The following is a 22,771-nucleotide window of genomic DNA, read 5'->3' as shown; positions in this document are numbered from 1 at the left end:
CTCAACGGGGAAAAACTAAGGGCCTTTCCTCTGAGATCAGGCACAAAACAAGGATACCCACTCTCACCACTCCTCTTCAATATAGTACTGGAAGAACTTGCGATAGCTATTAGACAAGAAAAAGAGATTAAGGGCATCCAGATAGGAAAGGAAGAAATCAAACTCTCACTATTTGCAGACGATATGATACTATATCTAGAGAAGCCTAAAGCCTCTACTAAGAAACTCTTAGAAACAATAGACTTATACAGTAAATTTGCAGGCTACAAAATCAATACCCAAAAATCCATGGCCTTCATATATACAAACAATGAGACAGAGGAAAGGAACATGAAAAAAGCAATCCCATTCACAATCGTGCCCCAGAAAATCAAGTACCTCGGAATCAGCTTAACCAAGGAAGTAAATGATCTCTACAAAGAAAACTACAAAACGCTACTCCATGAAATCAAAGAGGACATGAGGAAATGGAAACATATACCCTGCTCGTGGATAGGGAGAATCAATGTTGTCAAAATGGCAATACTCCCCAAAGCATTATACAGATTCAACGCAATCCCTATAAGAATACCCATGACATTCTTCAAAGAAATGGATCAAGCAATCCTAAATTTCATATGGAACAACAAACGTCCAAGGATCCTAAAACAATTCTTGGGAAATAGACGATGGGAGGCATCACCCTCCCCAACATCAAACTTTAATACTAAGCAGTAACAATTAAAACAGCATGGTACTAGAACAAAGGCAGAGCCGTAGACCAATGGAACAGGGTGGAATATCCCTACACACAACCCCAAATGTATGATCATCTAATCTTTGATAAGGGAGCAAGAGATGTGAAGTGAAGCAAGGAAAGCCTCTTTAACAAATGGTGCTGGCACAACTGGACAACCACATGCAAAAAAATGGGCTTAGACCTTGACCTGACACCATGCGCAAAAGTCAGATCAAAATGGATTAAAGACCTCAACATTAGACCACAAACCATAAGGTACATTGAAGACAAAGTTGGCAAAACCTTCCACGATATTGAAGATAAAGGTATCTTCAAAGGTGACACGGAACTAAGCAATCTAGTAAAAACAGAGATCAACAAATGGGACTACATTAAACAAAAAAGCTTCTGCACTGCAAAAGATACAGTGACCAGAATACAAATACTATCCACAGAATGGGAAAGGATATTTACACAATACCCATCAGATAAGGGGTAGATATCAATGGTATATAAAGCACTGGTTGAACTCTACAAGAAGAAAACATCCAACCCCATCAAAAAATGGGGCGAAGAAATGAACAGAAACTTTACCAAGGAAGAAATACGAATGGCCAAAAAGCACATGAAAAAGAGCTCTACATCACTAATCATCAGAGAGATGCAGATCAAAACAACCACGAGATACAACCTCACACCACAGAGACTAGCACACATCCAAAAGAACAAAAGCAACCGCTGTTGGAGAGGATGTGGGGAGAAAGGGACCTTCTACACTCCTGGTGGGAATGCCAACTGGTTCAGCCCTTCTGGAAAACAATATGGACGATTCTCAAAAAATTAGACATTGAGCTCCTATTTGACCCAGCAATACCACTGCTGGGAATATATCCCACAGAGGCAAAAAAGTATAATCGAAACGACATCTGCACATGTATGTTCATCTCAGCACTGTTTACAATAGCCAGAATCTGGAAAAAACCCGAATGCCCTAGAACGGATGACTGGCTGAGGAAACTTTGGTACATCTATACAATGGAATACTATGCAGCTGTTAGAAAAAAGGAGGTCATGAATTTTGTATTTAAGTGGATCGTCATGAAACGTTTCATGCTGAGTGAAATGAGTCAGAAAGAGAGAGACAGATATAGAAAGATTGCACTCATCTATGGTATATAGAATAACAGAGTGGGAGACTAACACCCAAGAATTGTAGAAATAAGTACCAGGAGGTTGACTCCAAGGCTTGGAGGCTGGCCTCACATTCTGGGAAAAGGGCAACTCAGAGGAGGGATCACCAACTATAATGTAGTCAAAGGTCATGTTGGGGAAGGGAGTTGCAGGCTGAATGAGGGCTAGAGACTGAGCACAGTGGCCACTCAACACCTTTATTGCAAACCACAACAGCTAATTATAGAGAGAGAACAGAAGGGGATGCCCTGCCACAGTGGCAGTGTGGGGTGGGGGGAGATAAGATTGGGGAGGGTGGGAGGGATGCTGGGTTTACTGGTGGTGGAGAATGGGCACTGGTGAAGTGATGGGTTCCCAAACTTTGTATGAGGGAAGCATAAGCACAAAAGTGTATAAATCTGTAACTGTACCCTCATGGTGATTCACTAATTAAAAATAAAAAAAGAAGGAAATCAAAGAAGAAATCAAAAAGATACCTGGAAATAAATGAGAATGAAGACACAAGTTACCAGAACCTATGGGATGCAGTTAAAGCCATGTTAAGAGGAAAATTTATAGCTCTGCAAGCATTCCTCAGGAAGAAAGAAAGGGCCTACATAGATAACTTGAATTCATAGCTCAAGATATTAGAAAAGGACCAACAAAAGAGCCCAAACCAGGCAGAAGGAAAGAAATAACAAAATTTAGAGCAGAAATTAACAACTTGGAAACCTAAAAAACAATCCAAAAGATCAATTAAACCAATAGCTGGTTCTTTGATAAAATAAACAAGATTGGTAAACCACTAGCAAGGCTCACAAAGAAAGAGAGAGAGAGAACCCAAATGAACCAAATCAGAAATGAAAACTGGGACATCACAATAGAAACCAAAGAAATTCAAAAGATCATCAGAGACTACTTTGAAAGGCTGTATGCCACAAAACAAGAGTATCTAGAAGAAATGGATAAATTCCTGGATTCCTATCATCTCCCAAAGTTGAACCACGAAGATCTGGAGTACCTGAATAGACCTATTAATATCAAAGAAATTGAAACTGTAATCAAGTCTTCCGAAAAACAAAAGCCCAGGTCCAGATGGATTCACTACTGAATTCTTCCAAACATTTAAAGAGGACCTATTGTGACCCTCTGCTCCTAAAGATTCCAGAGGCCTTCTAACACATTTTGGCATCCAGAGCAGCTTCTTACAGCAATTCACTGGGACTGTGAGCTGGGCTATGCAGTTTCTGGAAGAATTTTCCCTGGACTTTATACAGAAATCCAAAACCAAGACTTAACATCTCTTAATTGTCAGCAATGTGAAACGGTTCTTTTTTACCAGGTCTGACTTTGGGGGGAAACTCCAAACAATAACAATGAGTTTTTTGTTGAAATATTGAAGGTAATCAAAGTAGCAGCCATTTCTCTATACTGTGAACTAAGCAATAGCCCCAAGCTGGCCGAGAAGAGGAAATATCCCTCTTTGCCGGTTGTTTCCCATTTTCGGGGAGAAATGCTGCGTGGCAGCGGGAAGGGGGATGAGGAAAAAAAATGGAAAAGGAAAAAGGGAAAAAAGAGTTATGTACTTGGAGCAGTGGGGCTACATATCTCTTCATTCTAAGCAATGGAAAACTAATTATCAAATGCTTCCTTGGTAGTAGGGCTGTCTTTCTTGGGGGAAAACTCCAACAACAATAGTGAGTTCTGTGCTGAAATATGGAATGTAATCAAGGTAAAGAGAAAATTAAGTGAAATTCATCAGTTATGCAGTTGGGGGTGGGGGGGGGCGGGGGCGAGAGGTATACTGGGGTTTTTGGTGGTGGAATATGGGCACTGGTGAAGGGATGGGTGTTTGAATATTGTATAACTGAGACATAAGCCTGAGAACTTTGTAACTTTCCACATGGTGATTCAATAAAAAAAATAAATAAATAAATAAATAAAAATAAAGAGGACCTATTGCCAGTTCTTCTCAAGCTTTTTCAGGAAATTGAAGAAACAGAAACTCTCCCAAACAGTTTCCATGAGGCATGTATCTCCCTAGTACCAAAGCAAACAAAGACACCACAAAAAAAGAAAACTACAGGCCGATATCCCTGATGAACACGGATACAAAGATCCCCAACAAAATACTAACCAATAGAATCCAAGTACTCTTTTTTAAATTTTTTAAATTAATTTATTCTTTTATTGAATCACCATGTGGAAAGTTACAAAGCTTTCAGTTTTAAGTCCCAGTCATACAATGCTCAAACACCCATCCCTTCACCAGTACTCTTGACCTAATGTTATACCCTTTATTTTTCCTTAGTTGTGGAAAATTACCTAGGTGGTAGGTTACTTTTCCAGCTTTCTTATGCAAACATTTTAATTTACTCTTTCCTCTCAGCACTGCATTAGTTGTGTACTACAAATTTGAACATAATGCATTTAAATTTTAATTCCTTTCAAGACATATTTAAATTTCCCTTGAGACTTCCTTACTGATAACTGGAATATTTACATGTATGTTGCTAAATTTTCAAGTGTTTGGAAAACTTCCTATTGTCCGTATGATTCCATTGTGGTAAAATAACAATCTGTATGTTTGCAAAGATTCTTTACATCTTAGCAAGCATGAACTTTCAGTCTCCAGTTAACCTTTGCTAGCATGGATTGACTGGAGTTATGGTTCTTACTATGAAGTTAGCTGGAATAGAGCAGCCATGGCCTAAAGGTTTTCTATCTCACCAGCTTTCCCCTTTCTTGAACTTCTGAGAGATTGTACTGGATCTTTTTTCTGTTTGTCTTTGTTTAGTAGCATATCTAGTTGCTAGCTTCTAAACATCTTCTGAAACCTAGGATACAAGTAAAATTCAGAGAGCTTAGGGTTGTTTCTCTCATCTTGAGATTGTTAGCTGGATGATGTCCTTCATCCAGTTTTCAGCATCAACTTCCATTTGTTATATAGATAATAAGGTGCTCAGCTACACTTAGCTTGAAGAATATCTCATACTTCTGGAAAAAGAAGTCAAGTCCCAAGAATCTTTATCATAGCTGTAATTTTGAGGTCTGTGGAAGATAAAAAGATGGCATGAAGGTGTCCTGGGGAGTGTCCCTGGGGTCCAGCAGTATGACATGCGGCAGCAAGCTAGGTTAGGCAGGCATGCCTGGGAATTAATTCTCTGTGGTGGGAGACAGATGATGGATGTCAGAAACAGTGACATCTAATGTTGGCTTTAAAATACAGTTCTCTTTTGCATTCCAGTTACCCTCCCTTTCACCCTGGATCTTCTGGAAGTATATCACGCACAGTATCCTAACATTAGTGAAGGCAGGAGGTGAGAGGCATGAGTTGGACATTGTACTGGGGCTAAGGAGAGATGGCAGAGTGATGGAGACCTGGTAGTGCAGAAGTGGTGGAATGAACAAGGACAGAACTGTGCAAGTCTGCATGTTCCTGCACTCAGTGAGCAGGACTGTGAGAACAGCAGTGACGAACAGCTGAGTCATTGTGAGAAAGGGACTTTGGGGGTGAAACCGGCCAAGTCTCTTCCTAGTTCACTGCTCTGTTGCTGGGGTGGAGAGAAGCACTTCGTCTGAGGACTCTTGGCATTGTTCTGACTCTCTGAGCCTCCTCTCCACAGACGCCATTGCCACAGGGGGTCCCACGTGGAGACAGCTCATGTCCACTGTTTCTCTCATGGGCATCTTGTTTCCCAGGCTGCCTCAGAGTCCCCAACTTCAGCTAGTCTAAAGCAGCAAACCCAGTGGAGCAGAGATCTCCACTCACCCCCCTCAACCACCACCACCACAAATGGGTCAGGAGACCTAGATTCCATTCTGCTGCCACTGAGAGTGACTCAGCACAGGGCCAGAACTGTGACAGCTGGTGTGCACATTTCGGCTGAGGGGGCCACACAGTGAGAGGGGCTTGTGTTAACCTTATAACCCTGTTCAACATGTTTTTGCTTCTGCTCTGAATGGATCTCATCTGCTGCAGCACACTTGGAAGTGGAGGAACGGCCAGGTCTGCACGAGGCTCTACTGGTTCTGTTTTCCTGCGGCAATGGCTCACCATCGCATGGGCTGTCACCCGGCCCTTAGTAGGAGCAGCGGCAAGCTGAAGGCAATGCTTCCGTTTTGTCTTCTTTGTTTGTTTGTTTGTTTGGGAGCCATACCTGGTAGTGCTCTGGGATCACTCCAGGCAGGGCTCAGGGATCACCCTGATAGTGCTCAGGGATTGCTTCTGGTAGTGCTCGGAACTAGAATCACGTTCATCAGGTGCAAGGCAAGCACCTTATCCTCTTACTCTCTATCTCTTTGTCTCCCCCCCGCCAGTAGATGCCAACACATCATCTCAAATTCTCTGTGTCTAAATCTGAATTCCACTTTTATTCTGCCCTGTGACCCCCCTCCCTGATCTCCAAGGCCCATTCGCACTTCCTCCCAAACACCTGTGGAGTGACTCTCGCTGCCCAGCCCCCTCTGCCCATGCCCCTTCTCTCCACACCCCCAGATTGCAGCAGGACTCTGGTGAGCGTCAGGATAGGAGGCAGTGCTGGCTGGCTCATTCACAGCCGGGGAGCCAGAAGGGCAGAGAGGAATGAGGGGTGGGTGCTGTGCAGAGAGCCTGTACCCCAGGACAGACTCTAAACATGTGCTGGTAGGAGTCAGGACTGGTTAGATCCAAGTACAAGGTCTGGGATGCCCTTTGGGCTTGCTGTTAGAGAAACAGAAAATTCCTGGTAAGATGCAGCACTGGGGATAGTCTCCAGAAATTATTTTTTTGAAACATGTGAGTTGTGGGCTGGAGCGATAGGACAGTGGTAGGGCGTTTGCCTTGCATGTGGCCGACCCGGGTTTGATTCCTTCGTCCCTCTCGGAGAGCCCAGCAAGCAACCAAGAGTATCCTGCCTGCATGGCAGAGCCTGGCAAGCTCCCCGTGGCGTATTCGATATGTCAAAAACAGTAATAAACAAATCTCACAATGGAGACGTTACTGGTGCCTGCTAGAGCAAATCAATGAGCAACGGGATGACAGTGACAGTGGCAGTGACAGTTGAGTTTGAAATGTAGATGATCTGGGGAAAGTGGACTGGGAGTCCAGAGAAATGTCTGTGTGGAGATAAAGAGAGGGAGCTGGGGCTAGGGGTGGGGATGGGATGATGGCTGATTTTGGAGCTGGAGATAGATGTGACAGAGGTTCCCCAGGCTGGTCTACTGTCCCCTTTGCTGAAAGAAACGTACTCAAGACCCCCCACTTTTGCCCTGGAAATCTGCCTACTATTACTGACTGAACCCAATTGGGGCACCGACACCTACCACTGCCCCCCCCCCCAAGCCCTCCAGTGCCCCTTCCCGGGAAGGGAAACACTGGACTGGGGCTGGGAGTAGAGTTGGACAGAGTGACGTACGAGCACATGAACACGGATGAAAATGAAGATCCAGTTTGAGGCAGTCACAGAAGCAGAGATACCAGCACCGTGGAGCAGTGGGATTCCCCTGGAAGGAAGCGACAAGTGGCAGTTCTGGACTATTTCTAATTTCAACAGTGAAAACTGTTACTAAATTTTACTTTCTTTGTTTTGCATCACAGCAATGAGAGCATCAATGCTGAGTCCTTACTATGTCCCAGATACTGACCTGTTTTAAGCATTCTGCATTGAACACACCTGTACTCTCTAGAACTACTGGCTTTTGCTTTCCTACATGCAGTCTGTTACCCTTCCATGTTCTTCATGGTGACTTGTCTCCCAGCCTGCTTTCCCCTCCCCCGGTGTCTCACTAACTCTGCCTCTCCTTATTAAGGGAGCCTTAATAAGGCCTCCCCTGCCTGCCCACACCCTGTCACCTGCCTCTCACTTGTTGGGTGGCTCTTCTTCAAATCTGACCTTCCCAGGCATGATGTCACTTACAAATTAAAGAAAGAAACAAGTATGAGCCGTGATTACTACGTGCCTAATCTTCCTTCATGTCACACTTCTTTCCCACTAGCAACCCTAGCAAGTGGGCACACATATAGTTCTTACCTCACTTCTCTTTTCTGTGGAATGCAGATGGGTCACAGGGATATGAGATGGTTTCTCCAGGGCACTCAGTGTGCCCAGTCAAAGGAGACACTCATATAAAGCTTCTGTGTGCAAGATGCAGGTCCTGATCCCTTTAGGTTGGCAATACGCCAAGTCCTGGGAGAGAGGGGAAAAATATGAATATGAATGCAAATGCATGGGTTGTAACACTGAAATTCTTACCTTTGTAAAAGACTGCTTATTTTGTTTTCTACCATAACTTCATTGTGTAGAATAGTGCCTGATACTGTGGGTTTCTGAAGCATTTTCAAGGGAGAAAAAGAGGAAGGAAAGAATAAAGGAAAGTAGGGAGGGGGAAGGAAGGATGGATGGGCGGAAGAAAAAAATGAAGAAGGAAGGAAGGAAGGAAGGAAAGAAGGAAGAGAGGAAGAGAGGGAGGGAGAAAGAGAGGGAGGGAGGGAGGGAGGGAGAAAGGAAAGAAGGAAGGAAGGAAGGAAGGAAGGAAGGAAGGCAGGAAGGAAGGAAGGGAGGGAGGGAGAAAGGGAGGAAGGAAGGAAGGAAGGAAGGAAGGAAGGAAGGAAGGAAGGAAGGAAGGAAGGAAGGAAGGAAGGAAGGAAGGAAGGAAGGAAGGAAAGGAGGGAGGAAGGAAGGAAGGAAGAGAGGAAGGAAGGAAGAGAGGTAGGGAGGAAGGAAGGAAGGAAGGAAGGAAGGAAGGAAGGAAGGAAGGAAAGAAGGAAGGAAGGAAGGAAGGAAGGAAGGAAGGAAGGAAGGAAGGAAGGAAGGAAGGAAAGAAGGAAGGAAGAAAGGAAGGGGGGGAGGGAGGAAAGAAGGAGGAAGTAAGGAAGGAAGGAAGGAAGAAAGGAAGGAAGGAAGGAAGGAAGGAAGGGAGGGAGGAAAGAAGGAAGGAAAGAAGGAAGGAAGGAAGGAAGGAAGGAAGGAAGGAAGGAAGGAAGGAAGGAAAGAAGGAAGGAAGGAAGGAAGGAAGGAAGGAAGGAAGGAAGGAAGGAAGGAAGGAAGGAAGGAAGGAAGGAAGGAAGGAAGGAAGGAAGGAAGGACTTTCTTGTTTTCTGTGGTAGACCTAAGCTCATTGCCTCAAAGCCGCAGAGCTTTGGCCTTTACCTACAATGATGAATTTCAAAGTTTCCATTCAAACTTTTCTGCCTCCCTTTCCCACCCCCGCCCCAACCGGCCATTGCCCGAACAAGATTTTATCCTTCATTTGTTACATAAGTGCCCTCAGAGGGATCAGACGTAAGTGGAAGAACTCCTTGTGACCAGCAGAGAAAACAGGGTGGGAGCTGCTTTTTGCTGAGTGTGGGTGGGGAGTCTGCCCAGGACGGCACTATAAATGCTCCCTAGCCGTAGCCCTGAGTGGGCAGTGGCTTCCACCCCTTTCCCCCAGGAGGGCCCGGAGCAATGGGCCTAGTCCTGTGGCTCTGCGGTTTGCTAGGCTCCGTCTGGTGCTTGTCTGCCAACATCTTTGGTGAGTCCTTACCCTTAGAATGTAGAACTGCAGGGCTAAAGGGAGCTTTACGGCTCTGCGCTCCCAGCAGGAAGGCTTGGCCCCAAGACCAGGACTCTTTGTCATCTTAGGAACCCCTCTAGGGCCAATTACTCACTCTGAGAGATAGATGGAACTGCTTGAAGTCACAGAAATGCCAGAGCAGAAATTTCTCATAGGACTCTAGCTCCTTAAACTCACCCTGTGAGCGAATGTCTCACTTATTTCCCCCCTTAATTCCCTAAGCTCTCCTTAAACCTTGTCATCCGGGTGAGGTAACTTGAGTGCTAGTCCCCAGGTAGGAACCCTAACAAGTCTTCTTGTGTAATGTGCTTAACCCACCTACTGTGTGTCTTTGGATAGCCTGAGCTTTAGTTCTGTCAACTTAGTAGAGAGATAAACTGAAGGGAGCTGGATTTTCCAAAGATGGAGTTTATCCAAGGAGGAGCTGCAGTTTGGGAAGCACCTGCAGTCGGCAGAGCCAGACTAGTCTGTGGAGGTTTGGCCTGTGCAGGGGGATGGGCTTTGGGGCACAGAGAGAAGAAAGCACCCAGGGTGTCCAAGCCACACACCCACTGGCTGAAGGGTGGAAACAGAGTCTTGGTGGATGTTTCTGGGTCAGGAGGGACATTCTCATTGCCGGTGTATCACACCTTTCTAGTCAGGTCTCAGGTTTTGTTCTTCTAAGCGCACATGTGTTGACACCCTCTGTTTCACAACTTCCGGATCTGCTTAGATGGAAATCAGCTGATGCTTCTTCTGTGAGGATGCAAACACATGACACCTACCTCCCGATGGGGTCATGGTTTCTGAGCGGGCACCTGCACATTAGGAGACCCTGGGGGAGTCATTATTTTATTTGTATGGCTGACCTGTCTGGGAGGGAGCCCGGTGTGTAGTGCGTGGCTTGGTACTTTCAGGAACACCTGGAGAATTCTCAGCCCGGGGCACTCCTCCTGCTAGCTATATGGTCTGGACCGGGACCTTTTTCCACTGCCCAAGACTTAGTGCTACTATGCTTCAGGGGTGATATTGCGTGGCCGGAAAGAGGTTAAAGGAGTAAGCTTCACACTTGCACAAGTGCTAAAAGCTATAATCACAAGTTTAAGTCTTGTTGGCAGCAGAGCTAGAATGAAAATGAAAACCCGGATGCAACACCTGTGCAACAGGCATTGGGCCGTCATTCCTGGAATGCAGTCCACACTCTTCTCTGATGCATAGCTTCTCTCATTCTAGAGTACCAGGTGGATGTACAACCCCTGCGACCTTGCGAGCTGCAAAGGGAAGAGGCCTTCCAGAGGCGTGCAGACTATGTTCCCCAGTGCACAGAAGATGGCAGCTTCCAGTAAGTGTCCTTCTCCCTGGGGGGACCGGTCCGCAGAGGTACGCAAGAACATCCCCCTTCTGCCTCCCCACTCAGCCCTTCACTCTCCTCTCTGTGTGGAAGATGAGCCCCTGTTGTTTGGAGGGTTCCCACCTCTTGGTTCTCCAGACTAATCCAGGCTGGATAGTCAGATCCAGAGCTTCCCAACCTGTTATTCATTCCAGCTGGGATCCACCAGGCTTTTCCTGTCTAACTCTTATTATGACTGCTTGAATAGAAGTGTGTGTGTGAGGTAGGGGAGGCGGTTAGTTCTTGTACGCTTTGATGCCTCCTCTTCCTCCTTGTATGATCCTGAAAGGTTGAGATGGAGGGGAAGCTGGCTGAATTGTTTGTGAGTTCCTTGAAGGCATCTCTCTGGCTACTTGTCCTTATCCCACCAACAAGTTCCTCTCATGAAAGGGAATATGAGTTGCTCTAAAAGGGAAATGCACCTAGCAAGGGTTTTTCCCATGTATGGTGGAGTTATGATCCCAACCAGTGGGATTCAGTCCCCAGCTCACGACTTCCATAGTGGTCGGCAAGAAATTTTCTGCTAGTTCACCAAATAGTGGTTGCCACTTTCACACAAGGCTCACCTGGACAAATAAATAATTTTATGACATTCAGTTTGGGCTGGAGCGATAGCACAATGGTAGGGCATTTGCCTTGCACGTGGCTGACCCTGTTCGATTCCTCCGCCCCTCTCGGAGAGCCCAGCAAGCTACCTAGAGTATCTCGCCCACACAGGAGAGCCTGGCAAGCTACCTGTGGTGTATTCGATATGCCAAAAACAAAAACAGTAACAATAAGTCTCACAATGAGACATTACTGGTGCCTGCTCGAGCAAATCGACTGTGACTGTGATGACATTCAGTTTAAAAGCAGATTCACAAGATACTATTATAGATAATGATTTTAATTTCTGCCTTAGCCGTCGCGTACGATGTCTCCTATTTTCACCTGTCTGCAGGTGTGACAAAGGTAAAAGCCTACACATCTAAACAACCCTGTGGAAAATACAGGAATTCTTTGTATTGGACAGGCAATCAACTTTCCCACCACTCTTCTGGTTCTCTGGAACCATAGTTCGGTCTATACCAGCATTTCTCACCCTTTTCTGCAGGCTGGCAGATGTCCTGCATACGGGCCAAAGTGATGCAACTGTGATTTCTCACCACTCCGCTCTCGCAGACGAGCACTGGTCTGTGGCCTGGCTCCTGAAGATTCCTGGCTTCTGTGACCCTATGCTAGGAAACATTATAACTCCTCCCTCCCTCCCTCCGTTGGGCAGATGCTCTTACTCGCCCAACCAGATGTGTCCAGACTCTCAAGAGGGAACTGAACGTTGCCTGAATGACTCTGGGAATCTTGGGGCAGTAAAAGACCTTAAGTGACCCCTCACCATGACTCTCTTCTTGAAGGAGGTGAATCTGGGGCTAGTTGCACTTTTAAGGCCCTCCTGGCCCTCCTCAGGAAATTCTGTTTTCTGCTCCCTTCCCCTGGCACCCCGTGGACCTCCCTATAACCCGGGGCTAACACCCTGCACCCCCGAGTCCTCCATGGAGCCCTCACTTCTTCCAGGACACTCTACCCCACATTCTCCTGCACACCCCTAAGACCAGCCTCACTTTGGGAACCGGAGGCCTCTGGAGTATCATCAGTGTCCAGACAGCAGGCCCTGCCTGCATGCAGGGCTCTGTTGTGAGGGATTCACAGCCTCCAGGGTGATGCTCACTGAGCCAGGAAGGGACGTTCAGTCTTCCCTTCCCGCCACCTGCTCCTCTCCACTCTTCAGAGCTCTCTCCTGAATGTGGGAGGAAGCGGAGCAGTCCCAGGACTGAGGCTGGACAAGTGGGTCACCGTGTCTCTCCCACCCTTAGGACGGTGCAGTGTGATGACAGTGGCCGCCTCTGCTGGTGTGTCGGTGCTGATGGCAGGGAGGTGCCAGGCAGCAGGCAGCGCGGCCGTCCCTCAGCCTGTAAGTGTGGGTGCCTGGGGGAGGGACCTGCCTGGAGGGGTGCAGTGCAAAGGCTCGGGACTCACTCATCTCCCCCGGGGCTGCAGGTTCTTGCTCTTTGGAGAGCAGCCCCTGCATTAAGCAAACCACAGGTAAGCAGGCCCCACGGTCAGCATACAGCAGGCAATTAAAAGATAGCCTGGGAGACAAAGACAGCCCCGGGAGCCAGCCCACTCTCCCATCATCCCTGCCTGCACTGCGGTGTGCATGGAGAGCTGGGGGAGGGGTGGTGGGTGGGGAATGATGATGAGTGGCAGTTAAAACCAGTCATAACACCATAAAGCAAAGGTTCATGTAAGCTGCTGACCAGACTATGAGAACTGGAGCCCAGAACCACTCTATCCTTTAAGAGGGTTGGGGGAGGGGGGTTGGAACGCTCAGTTTGGGCAACTGTGACGTGGTTGATTGGTTATTTTTTTATGGGCAACTTGAGTGACCGGGGGAGCAGGCTAGTCCCTAACCCTCTGGGACGTCATGAATGATCCTGGTTGTGTCATGTGCCAGGAGCAAGTGCAGGGTGGGGGTGAGGAGATAAGATGCAAAACCCTCAGGGCATAAAGGAGGCATGGATGGGGGCAGTAACCATGAATGTGCTCTGAGAAATTGGTGAAGACCTCAACTCTAGGCCAACATAGGAACACGAGGCACAGAGGGCTGGAGCAACCGCCCTGAGGTGACACAGTAAGCAGGTGGGGACATTTGAATCAGAGGCGCTGGGCTCTCCACCAGGCCCTATCCTCACCTCTGCAGCATGGTGGCTGAATCTGGTCCCGGGGAGGGCCCAGTTGGCTAAATGGGCCGGATAAAATCTGCCCTCCCCAGTCTCAGCTGGCAGTGCTCCTCTCCGTGGGCAATGCTCCAAGGAACTGTGTGTCCAGCTGGGAGGAAACTGCTCCTCAACTTGCAAGTTCTTCTTCCTTCCTAACCCTGAGCCTGAGATTCAGGGCGGGGGCCCCATCTCCGCCCACCCAGGGGTCCCCCCTCTTAAACTCTGCTCTTCGCGCCCGCACCCACAGGCTTGTCCTCGTGCCAGCTGCAGAAACAGCAGATTTTACTGAGCGGTTACCTGAACAGCACGAGCTCCGCCTACCTCCCGCAGTGTCAGGACTCCGGGGCTTACGAAGCCGTGCAGTGCGACCTGCGGAGGGAGCAGTGCTGGTGTGTGGACGCGGAAGGGATGGAGGTGTATGGCACGCGCCAGCAGGGCCGGCCGCTGCGGTGTAAGTCTCTGGGGGGGAGTGCCCGTCTGCCACGTGTGCTTCAGCTGGCCACTTGTCCCGCAGCCCCGGTCAGGTCTGTGTTCCCTGCGTGGGCGATCATCCTGGAGCCGGTTGGAGGCTCCAGCAGAGGCCTGCGTGCATGTCTTACTGGGATGAATCTTAGCAGCCAGATTCAGTGCCCCGGAGGGGGCTGGCAGGGGCCTCAGGTGCAAGGTTGGGGGCGGGGTGGGGGGGGGGATGGAGGGGGGAGGTCTGATGTCTTTTCTGAAAAGGCACCTCCTCGTTCAGAGGACTAAGGTTGTTTCCTGGGAAATGTGTAGGTCCTGGGAGTTGTGAGATCAGAAACCGCCGCCTTCTCCACGGAGTAGGGGACAAGTCACCCCCACAGTGTTCTACAGATGGAGGCTTTATGCCTGTGCAGTGCAAGTTCGTCAACACCACAGACATGATGGTTTTCGACCTGGTCCACAGCTACAACAGGTGAGGAGAGCGCGCTCTAGAGCATGCATGCAGCCAGGCATCCTGTGTCACTCTCCGGGTGTCCCCAGCTGACATTCACAGCAGGGCCAGATATGGCTGGTGCCCCGTCTGGGCTCTACAGCCTGCCCTCACTCTCGGGCTTCCCACTGACACTTAAATGGCTGCAGCATTTTAAGCAAAGTGAGTGAGCATTAGTGATTCAAATTCTTTTTTTAAAAAATGCATGGAGGGCCTGGAGCAATAGCACAGTGCGCAGGGCACTTGCCTTGCACGCGGCTGACCCGGGTTCGATTCCCAGCATCCCATTATGGTCCCCTGAGCACTGCCGTGAGTTAATTCCAGAGTGCATGAGCCAGGAGTAACCCCTGAGCATTGCCGGGTGTGATCCAAAAAGCAAAAAAAAAAAAAAAAAAAAAATGCATGGAGCCTCCAACCCAGCTGCTGGAAAGCAAAGCAGCAGTGTGTGAAGAAAAGTCAGAGGGCGTCTGTGGTGCCAGCTTGCACTGTAGCAGAAAACGGAGGGCAAAGTGAGTCATCAAAATCAATTGCTGAATCAAACCACATCCACTTCAAATACACAGACAGCCGTTACACAGAATGTACTAGAAATCAGTTGGGGAGGAGTTTGTAATAGATTATAATACTAATATTAACATATTAATACGGTAATATAGCAATTACCGTAATATAATATAACGTGCAAAGACTTGATGGTATGATTTTCAGGAAACAAGCAAAAAATATTTTCAGTGCATAGATGATTGCATGATTTTGTGTCTGTCTGTTCAGGATTGAGTGCCGAGATGGCAGGAGTGAGCATGCGGGTGAGGGCTGCTGGGGAGAAAGGGGGGTGGAGAGGAGAGCACGAGCAGAAAGGAAGAAGGACGGCACTCGAAAAAGCAAAGATCAGAACCTACTTGTGCATTTTTGTAAGCTGTGTTTGTGTAGGTTATTAGTAGTATGTTTAATTAGGGCCAGAGAGATAGAACAATGGGTAGAGTGACTCCCCGATGTCCTACATGGTCCCCTGAGCCCTGTCAGAAGTCATCTCTGAGCACAGAGTCAGGAGTAAGCCCTGAGCCCTGAGCACCACTGGGTGTTGCCCAAAAATCAATCAATCAATCAATCAATCAACAAAACAAAACCAAGCTCATAACTCCTATCCCTGCACAAGAAACCCCAAACAAAATAAAACAGAAAAGGGATTAAAAATTGAAATTAATTTAGGCTCTGGAGCAATAGTGTAGCTTGTAGGGCATTTGCCTTGCTTGAAACCAACTGGGGTTTGATCCTCAGCACCCCCTATGGTCTCCTGAGCCCTGAGGACAGAGCTGGTAGTAAGCCCTCACCACCACGGCTGTGGCTAATTTTTTTTTTAAGTATGTTAATTAATTATTCATGGTTTAAAACCTGGCTTTGAAAAAAAATCATCCTTTTTAAGCCCAGCAAATACACTTTAGTTATCTGTCCCCTCTGTGTTCATCAACCTCTTGTTTCAACCACGCATTGCATTTCTCTTTGTGACCTTCATTCACACTTCACCAGTGCTTTCCTGGCCACTTACCCTATTGGAGTCTCCACACCCTCCTTCTGGGAAGTACAAGATAAAGTTCTGTTTAGTTTTGGGTCTTGGTGAAGTCTGATGGGACCTTATCTATGAACTCCTGTGGCTATTGTACTTGAGGGGATTGGGACCTACTCATGCATTCATCATCAGACTATTTCCCTAAGCCTAAAGTGACCCAACAGGGAGCACCCAAGACCCTCCAGATTTTCCCCCTAGGCCTAGGATGACCTGGTTGTGAGTACTAATGCTCTAAACAGCCTGAGGTTTCAATGTTCATTGAAACACACCAGTGTAGTCTCAGCTCAAGTTCGGCTGAGTGCTGCCTCTATATGGGCTGGATGTGCTTTCTACTACTTTAAATCTTGCAGGAAAAAAAAATTGGGAGATTATAGTTGAGCATATAATGGGAACTCTGAACAAAGGTGAAGAAATGCTCCTTAGGAAGTACAGACAGACTGTGAACACAGTGTTGACAGGCTCCTTTCACACTCTCCAACTGCATCGGTTCACCAGTATTCTCCTCTAGGACCTAGTCTACGGGCTTGCACACAGTAGGCCTGCAATCAATGCAGACAGTTAATGCAACAAAGAATGTCTCTGCCAGTTCCAGCTTGAGGCACACTTCACAGCTCCTTCCACCAGAGGGCAGGCGAGTGAAATGCAAAAAACTCAGGACTAAGCGTCCATTGTTTAAAAACAAAAACATTTGCTCCTGAAATGGGATCCTATCTTTTCTGTAACTCAGCATGTCTTGAAGTGAATTCTGATTTCGAAAGGTCATGGGAAGGGTCACATGGTGGTTACTGGAAGCCCAGCTGTAACCAGGGATTTTTCTGATAAGCAGACATGGGCAGTGTCAGACCCAGTGACTCCACTGGGCAGTGAGGAAGGACTGGAGACCAAGTGCAGAGATGAGATGGAAAATATAGTGTTGCCAGATAAAGTACTGCATGGCTAGCTCTCCTGGGGTTTCAGATAAGTAAAGGGAAACGTTTTAGTACGTCTCCAATGTTGTATCGAGAATTTCAAGCCCTGGGAGAACACTAAAAAGAAATCTTCAGAGTTGGATTTACAAATGAATGGGCTGGGGGAGGAGAAGGTAGTGTGGTGCTGGAGGTGCCTTTGTGAGACTTTGGTCCTAGTGAGAGGCGGTGCTGACTTGGACCAGAGTAGGTGCAGAGATGGGGGAACAGGGTTGGAGGAATATTTACAGGTGGAATTCTCAGAACGGTTGGAATATGGGATTAGAGTGATTAAACATCTGGTTCCTCCTGCTAGAGTATTTTGTGTTATTTTGGACCTGCCCGGACCTATCAATGTGTTTGTCTAGCCTGTGACTTCAACATCTACTAGAAGCCGGAAAAAGTCTATAGAAAATTGAGTCAGAACTCAGTGTATTGTATACCTTTAGGATATGTACCAGAACTAAGTTCAGCCAAATACGTATGAAGCATATGCTACTGACAGAGATAGATATGTATCAACTTGGTGGGTAAGACCTGGATTATGCATCCACTAATTTATCAAGGTGATGAACTAAATATCTCATCTTCTTAATCTCTAAAACGTGGATAAAAAATATTCCATCTGCCTTTTAAGAAGTGCGATATGGATTAGACAAATCAGTGTATAATAAACATCTTGAAGTTCGTCTTTTTTTTTTTTTTACTTTTTGGGTCACACCCAGCAATGCACAGGGGTTACTCCTGGCTCTGCACTCAGAAATTACTCCTGGAGGTGCTCAGGGAACCATATGGGATGCTGGGAATCGAACCTGGGTCAGCCGCATGCAAGGCAAATGCCCTACCCGCTGTGCTATCGCTCCAGCCCTTGAAGATTGTCTTTTATCTTAAAATCTTTTTTTTTGCTCAGGGCTTACTCTTAGCTCTGCATTGAGGGATATTTCCTGATGATGCTCAGCGAATCATATGGGATACTGGGGATCAAACCTGGGCTGACCACACGCAGGACAAGTGTCTTACCTGCTGTTCTATCATTCAGGCTCCAACAGATTGTCTTTTAAAGCTTCATAAACTTAAGCTTTATAAATTGAGGTTACAATTAAATTATTATTACCACATTTAGGATTGAGTTGTTCTAGTGTCCAATTAATATAATAAATATAATTGTAATAACTTTAATTATATGCTTCAATAGTGGCAACTGGCAAAGCTTCTTAATTATTAGTATACCACTCATTGATTACAGTCTTTTTAAAAAATTATAGTCATATAATACAGAAACAATGTGAGAGAAAGATCTGTAATCTAATAATGCTTTTATAGGTTTCATTAAGCATATTTATTCCATTAACATTTATTAATACTTGTTGTAGCCCCTTACTCAGGCTCTGAGAGACCCTGCACAGAAACTCAGATACTGGCTCATTTATCTGGGGAAGGAAATCTTTATCCTGCACCATTTGTACATTTATAATATCATTTTCAGGCCATGCAGTGCAGGCTGTGGGCAAGCAAGGAGAAATATACCGGCCTGCCCCATCATGTACAAGGGTCAGACCACATGATTTCACAGGCCCTGAAACAACCCACAGGCCAGATATTCCCCATTCCTGATGCTTAGTAATTTCACTGTACGTAAATGACATTTTATATTCTACACATTCTTACACAATGTTCTGAGCATAACCATTTAGGAGATGAGCTGTAATTTATATCTTAATTTCCCTGTTATTAAATATTGAGGTTGATTTCAACGTTTTGCTAGAATGCCAGATAGTCTACTTATTCAATTCTACACAGACCTGCTTGCACAGACACTTGCAATTTCTGTTAACTTGTTTGGGAGGATAAGGGATAGAGTTCCAGACATGGGTAGAAACACGCTGTGCTTGATTCTCATGTTCTGACTCTATAGGGCAAAAAAAAAAAAATCTCAATGTTGTATGTAGATGAAAATTTCCTCCCTGGTTGCTAAATCATTGCATATGGGAGGAACTCCTTAATACAGCTTTACATCACCTAAGCTTCATATTACTTCCAAGGTGGGGAACCCAGCCAAGTAGCTCCTTATAACCATTGCCAAGTTATACATGATTTAGGCAAACTTTCCTTACTTGTGTGTTAGGTTGCATAGCTCCCATTAGTGACATCATGCTGATTTCGCTTTTTTTTCCCTAGTGTGTAACTGGGAAATATTCTTCTAGAGAACTTCCATAGGTGAAATCTGGCTTCTTTTCAAGCTCTTGAAAAGTTGTAAAGGGCTCTGGAGATGTTTGATCTCCTCAAATGAGATCGTCTACTATGTACCGTATGTTCAAAAGTCTTCAATCTCTAGAGTTAGGTTCTAGTAAGAGAACTAATAAACACAATCCTCATGATCTGTTTTCTGGCTGATTCTGGAAGACCTGTGCTAGGGCACAAATGCGTAAATTGATCAAAGGCCATGAGTGAGGAAAATAGCTAATTATGGAGAATAACCAAGTGGAGAACAACCAAGCACAATTTTATTTTAAAAGGTCTCACCTTGCTTAACCTAACAGAGGTCATTTTTGAAAAAAAATTAATTGGCCTCAGGATCCATGGAGAGAGAAGCATGAGATTTCTTTTTCCTAGATAAATTATAGCTGTAAGTATTTATTTCTACAGGAAGAACTTGTGATACCCTGTCTTCCGTAAAATGATGTCCATGAATCTCACCCTTTTTTAGGTTTCCAGACGCATTTGTGACCTTCAAGTCCTTCCGGAGCAGGTTCCCAGAAGTGTCTGGCTATTGTCACTGTGTGGACAGTCAGGGGCGGGAATTGGCTGAGACAGGTAAGTACATTTTGGGGAGAGTGAAGTCAGGGAGCACTATCCACAGGCCAGAGAGTCTACCAACCTTTTCGAGTAAAGCAGGAATAGTCGTGCCTGCTGGTTGCTCTGCCAGGCTCTCCTACGCTCTGAAGAAGGCTTGGTTAGCCAACTCCCATGTAGGGTACCTTGAACAGAGCTGCCACTGGCCCTGATCATGCCTTTGTATACCTCGGGATGAGGAGCCTTCGCTGACAGATGCATGACTGAGCTTGGCAGGTGGTCCATGGGAAGAATTTCAGCCTTCTCCCTCACTCTCTCTGAGTTCTCACTTACAACCCACTACAACAGCCCTAACTTCAGAAGTCTTTACTGTCTTTTTTTTTTTTTCTTTTTGGGTCACACCCAGCGATGCTCAGGGGTTACTCCTGGCTCTGCACTCAGGAATTACTCCTGGCGGTGCTTGGGGGACCATACGGGATGCCGGGGATCGAACCCGGGTCGGCCGCATGCAAGGCGAACGCCCTACCCGCTGTGCTATCGCTCCGGCCCCAGTCTTTACTGTCTTGCCCAGACTCTGCAAAATGATACCAGAGATGATTATGGGCTCTTATTATCTGCTTGCAGGGCAAGCACTAGATTTGCTTTCTGATCCTTGAAACTCTTGAAACACTTGTTGTCTTTGCACAGGTCTGGAGTTGTTACTGGATGAAATTTATGACACCATTTTTGCTGGTCTGAACCGAGCGTCCACCTTTAGTGAAACCACCCTCTACCGTTTGCTGCAGAGACGGTTTCTAGCAGTTCAGCTAATCATCTCAGGCAGATTCCGATGTAAGGAGTGAGCCCACAGTAGTTGTGCCTATTTCTGCTTGGAGGGAACAATTTGGGGATTTAAAGTTGATGATTTAAATCTTTGGCTCACCCCGCCCCCCCGCCAGAAAGGATTCAGGGATTCAACAAAAATTTAACAGCAAGCAGAAGTTGTATTATAACCCAAGCATTGGTTGCACATTCACTTCTTCATTGTATGGATTTGTCCTAGGTCCCACAAAGTGTGAAGTGGAGCGATTTGCCGCCACCAACTTTGATCACCCCTACATTCCCAGCTGCGACCCTAATGGAAACTTCCAAGCCGTACAGTGTCAAAAGGAGGGGCCATGCTGGTGTGTGGATGTACAAGGAAGGGAGATCTATGGAACTCAGCAGCAACAAGGGGAGCAGCTGCTTTGTGGTGGGTACCCCCTGAATGTCTACCTCCTTTTGTCTGATCAGATAATGTAACTCTAAATACTCCTTCAGACCAATTACTCCAGAGTCCATTAATATCACCATCTCTTTGGTGTACTCCACAAGACCTTTAAAAATCATCATTTCATCATGATTTTTTATCGTGATGAAAAGCTTGTTTTTCCTTACTAACTTCCAACATAGTTCTCACCTTCTGTCAGAGCTGCCTCCTCAGGGAGCTCAGAGGATATTACGAACTTCATAGGTGAAGAAAAAGAAAAGAGGATTGAGTTTATTTATGCCATGAGAGAAGCGTATACTGAAACTGAAACTACTCAAAGCAGGGTGGAGTCATTTCTGTCTTATAGTGCGTATAAGGAGGAACTGGTTATTCTGAAAAATAAAGATGTTTCCTGAAGAAGGAAAGTAAGGAAAAAATATTCCATAGTGAGAGCAGGAGAAGCAAGCTATGTCAGGACAAAAACAATAGGCATCGATGTGTTCCTGGGTAGTGGATATGCTAGAAAGAGGAAAACCTGTTGGTACTCTGAACTTTGACTGGAGGGCAAGGCAGGGGAAAACAATATGGTATTTCAAGTCATTACAAAGTCTTAATATTCATTCTGGAGTTGATGGGAGGTATTTTAGAGCTTAGTGCTGTCAGTGTTTTTCTTTTGTATACTTTGTGACCTCATGCTTGAGGAAGTTACACTGTACCACCAAGTACCACTCCCACTGAGGATGGATCTTATCAGAAAGATCATTCAGGCATTTTGAAGGAGCTATTTAAAGGCTTATTAGACTAGATACATTGGCACCAATCTGAAGGACATGTAATATCTTGGAAAGAGATGAGGGACTTTTTCTTTTTATTATAGTTTAGACCTGTGATAACAAATCACTACAGGCTCCGGACTGTTTACAATAGCTAGAATGTGGAAAAAACCCGAGTGCCCGAGAACAGATGACTGATTAAAGAAACTTTGGTTTACCTACACAATGATTCTAAGCAGCTGTTATGTTAGAAAAGATGAAATTATGAAATTTGGTTATAAGTGGATGGACATGGAAAGTATCATACTAAGTTAAATGAGCCAGAAAGAGAGGGACAGACATAGAATGACTGCACTCATTTGTGGAATATAAAGTGACATAATAGGGGACTAACACCTTTGGACAGTAGAGATAAGGGTCAGGAGGATTGCTCCACGGCTTGGAAGCTGGTGTCACATGCTGGGAGAAAGGGCAGCTGGAATAGAGAAGGGATCACTAAGTAAATGATGGCTGGAGGGCTGTCTCGGGATGGTAAATACTTGCTGAAAGTAGACTATGGACCAAACATGATGGCTGCTTAGTACCTGTATTGCATTCTGTAGCACCCAGAAGGAGAGAGTGGGAGTAAAAGGGAATGTGCCTACCACAGAGGCAGGGGGTGGGAAGAGGTGGGGGTGGCAGGAGGTATACTGGGAACATTGGTGGTGGAGAATGGGCACTGGTGGAGGGATGGGCACTTGAACATTGTGTGACCGAAACGTAATCACAAATGTTTACCCGGGTTCGATCCCCGGCATCCCATATGGTCCCCCAAGCACCGCCAGGAGTAATTCCTGAGTGCAAAGCCAAGAGTAACCCCTGAGCACAGAAGAAAAAAAAATGCCAGTTGCATTGGATTGAGACACTCTCCAAGAATGTGACCTTGTCTTGATCAGTTGCTCGATAATTGTCCTATTTCTAAAGGTCAT

The 22,771-nt window shown here is 46.1% G+C and overlaps 1 protein-coding gene across 1 annotated transcript in view; it reads left to right on the top strand.

Annotated features, from left to right (window-relative positions):
• The first annotated feature begins 9,315 nt into the window (after positions 1-9,315).
• The window catches only part of TG (thyroglobulin), a 252,528-nt gene continuing 239,072 nt past the window's right edge, over positions 9,316-22,771 (top strand). The window contains exons 1-8 of the mRNA XM_055126733.1: positions 9,316-9,382; positions 10,637-10,745; positions 12,644-12,741; positions 13,797-14,000; positions 14,321-14,480; positions 19,717-19,823; positions 20,490-20,633; positions 20,845-21,033. Of these exons, the coding sequence (XP_054982708.1) occupies positions 9,316-9,382; positions 10,637-10,745; positions 12,644-12,741; positions 13,797-14,000; positions 14,321-14,480; positions 19,717-19,823; positions 20,490-20,633; positions 20,845-21,033 (1,078 nt within the window). The remainder of the gene's footprint in view (positions 9,383-10,636; positions 10,746-12,643; positions 12,742-13,796; positions 14,001-14,320; positions 14,481-19,716; positions 19,824-20,489; positions 20,634-20,844; positions 21,034-22,771) is intronic.

Source organism: Sorex araneus, chromosome 2, assembly GCF_027595985.1.
Source record: "Sorex araneus isolate mSorAra2 chromosome 2, mSorAra2.pri, whole genome shotgun sequence".
In the NCBI taxonomy this organism is placed as follows: Eukaryota; Metazoa; Chordata; class Mammalia; order Eulipotyphla; family Soricidae; genus Sorex; species Sorex araneus.
This window is presented reverse-complemented; position numbering and strand designations above follow the sequence as displayed.